This window comes from Clupea harengus, chromosome 10 (assembly GCF_900700415.2).
Source record: "Clupea harengus chromosome 10, Ch_v2.0.2, whole genome shotgun sequence".
In the NCBI taxonomy this organism is placed as follows: Eukaryota; Metazoa; Chordata; class Actinopteri; order Clupeiformes; family Clupeidae; genus Clupea; species Clupea harengus.
Window position 1 is genome coordinate 21,894,314 of NC_045161.1, and position 2,500 is coordinate 21,896,813.

The 2,500-nt window shown below is 49.5% G+C and overlaps 1 protein-coding gene across 2 annotated transcripts in view; it reads right to left on the reverse strand.

The window, feature by feature from the left end:
• Nucleotides 1–2,098, reverse strand: part of lnx1 (ligand of numb-protein X 1) — a 47,148-nt gene extending 45,050 nt beyond the window's left edge. For both annotated transcript variants that reach the window (XM_031574381.2, XM_031574379.2), the window contains exon 1: nt 1,656–2,098. In XM_031574381.2, the coding sequence (XP_031430241.2) occupies nt 1,656–2,092 (437 nt within the window). In that variant the 5' untranslated portion in view covers nt 2,093–2,098. The remainder of the gene's footprint in view (nt 1–1,655) is intronic.
• Nucleotides 2,099–2,500: the final 402 nt, after the last annotated feature.

Sequence of the window (2,500 nt, forward strand, 5' to 3'; positions counted from 1 at the left end):
GAGCCCAGAAAGGAGCCGCGAAAATGGAGAGCAAAACTGCTGGCCTTTAAACAATTATGTGTAAATATGAGGAGTGCCTGTGGTCGAGATGAAAGCAGGGATCTCGTTAGTGCTCGGTCCCTGGGGAACACAACGAGGGGGAGACTCCTTCTCAGTATGTTAACCAGAGGTCACCTCAAGGTCTGATCGGGACAATTAAAACAGCAACAGAGGATACTGGGGGAAAACAAAACAAAACAACCAAACAATGACACACACGTTCACCCACATACACACATACACACACACACACACACACACACACACACACACACACACACACACACACACACACACACACCACACACACCACACACACACACACACACACACACACACACACACACACACACTCTCTCTCTCTCACACATAAACACACACACACACACACACAAACAGTCTCACACACACATATCTACACACAAACATACACTTAACACAGATGAGCAACTACAATAATTCACCGCACTACCTTGTCTTGTTGTCATAATTGTTCCCTGTCAGCCACGGAGGACAGAATTTACAGTCTGTACTCAAAAGGTTAATAGGATCCCTGTTTAAAGAGGGGGGATGCCAATGATATTCTGCTTTCATATTTAATGTGGTCCCTCGTCCAAGGGCATTTCAAGAGGATCTGTATCAATGTCGCTTGGGTCTGAAGCTGCAGAGAAGAGAATCAACTACATGCTCAAGGCTGTAATGCTCCATGCAAACACTGAACATCCATGGAAGACCTTTTGGAGGAATAAGTGGCTAAAGGCTGTGCTGTGAATGTCTTTAAGATCACCTGGTAGATGCATGTGCTCTCAAGGAAAATATACTGCTGATAAGATGTGATGACTCAAATTATGCACACACAAAAAGGAACGAATCGTTTGAACGTATAGTACCAGAAAAGTTCATTGACAGTCTTTGTAGTCATTAAAGCTCATAAATTCTTAGAACTCTTAAAGATAAAGGAGAGCACAGACAACCGCCGCGCTCCTTTCGACTGTAAACCTTTGACTGTAAACCTTTGACAAGGCAAACATTGACTTATACGCGCAAGAAACTCAATCACTGAGGGAAGGCTCTCTTAGCTTTAAAGCTGTGTCGCTTATTTGAACATCCACTAAATACCTATTTGCATCGAATTGTGCTGTTATTAATTCAAACATGGAAAAGCATTTACCTAGAAAAAACGACCTAGCATTGCCAAAAAGTAAACACAGAACACTGAACTGAAGATCACACAAATGAAAGAATGCGTGTAACGTAATACAAAAGTACAAATAACTGAGAGGTGAGAGGTGAGTGAAGCAGAGAAGTTCAAAGGCACTCTCAGAAAAGAATTCCTTGACAGAGAGCGGCCATTTTGGCTCTAGAGGGTCCATCCAAACCAGAGAGCCAGTATAGTGCACTTTCAACTTTATTCTCGCAGTTAACACAGCATAAAAATGAATGAAGGAGTGAATTCAAGGCAATGCAAAAACAGAAAGAAAAGGCTGGTGAGAGAAAAGTTCAAATGCAGTCTGAGAAAAAAGCATTTCAGGCAGGCAGAGAGCCGCCATTTTGGCTCTAGAGTTTCCATCCCCAGCCCAACAGCCAGTGTAGAGCACTGTCACCTTTCCTCTCACCTGTGCCTGATGTGGTCCTGCAGATCCCCGCGGGGCAGGGTCTCCTCGCAGTGCTCGGGGAAGGGGCAGGAGACGGGCAGCTTGTCCAGCAGCTTGATCACCAGCAGGCTGGAGTGACGGCAGTTCTGCAGCATGAGGGGCAGCCGGTCCATGGGGCAGAAGTCGCTCTCCAGCAGGAAGTTGGTGAGGCACTCCTGGCAGAAGGTGTGCCCGCACGGCGTGTCCAGCGGACGCACGAAGGGCTGCAGGCAGATGTGGCACATGAGGTCGTCGTCCGGCTCGTCGCAGTAGTTGTACTCGTGGTTCTCCTCCTGCAGGTGCCGCTGCCCGCACGCGGGGCACAGGTTGGGCGGAGGGGAGGAGGGGGGCATCAGAGGGGGGCAAAAGGGGGCGGGGGCGGCCGCCGTGGCCCCCAGTTCCTCCTCCATGTCGTCCATGTGAGGGTAGAGAGGGGGAGCCAGTGCTGGACGTGTCTGCTGGGGGGGGGGTGGGAGTCAGGGGGGGGGGGGGGGGGGGCGAGACCTTCAGTAGGGTTGGAGGATGAGGCAGGGAGGTTGGAGGATAAGGCAGGGAGGTTGTCACATACTGTGGGGATCCATGACACTGTGTATGGGATAGAGGGAGAGGAGAGGGAAGGGGGACAGTAAGAAAGAAGAACAAAAGGTACGGAGGAGAGAGAGAGAGAGAGTGGGAGAGAGAGAGAGAGAGTGGGGGGAGAGAGAGAGGGGGGGGGAGAAAAACAGAGAGAGAGAGAGATCCAGTATCACTTGTTTGGTTTTTGACTCACACCCATCAGGGTGCAACAGGTTTATAATCCCAGCATGAGTTGGTGTGGCAGGTACACA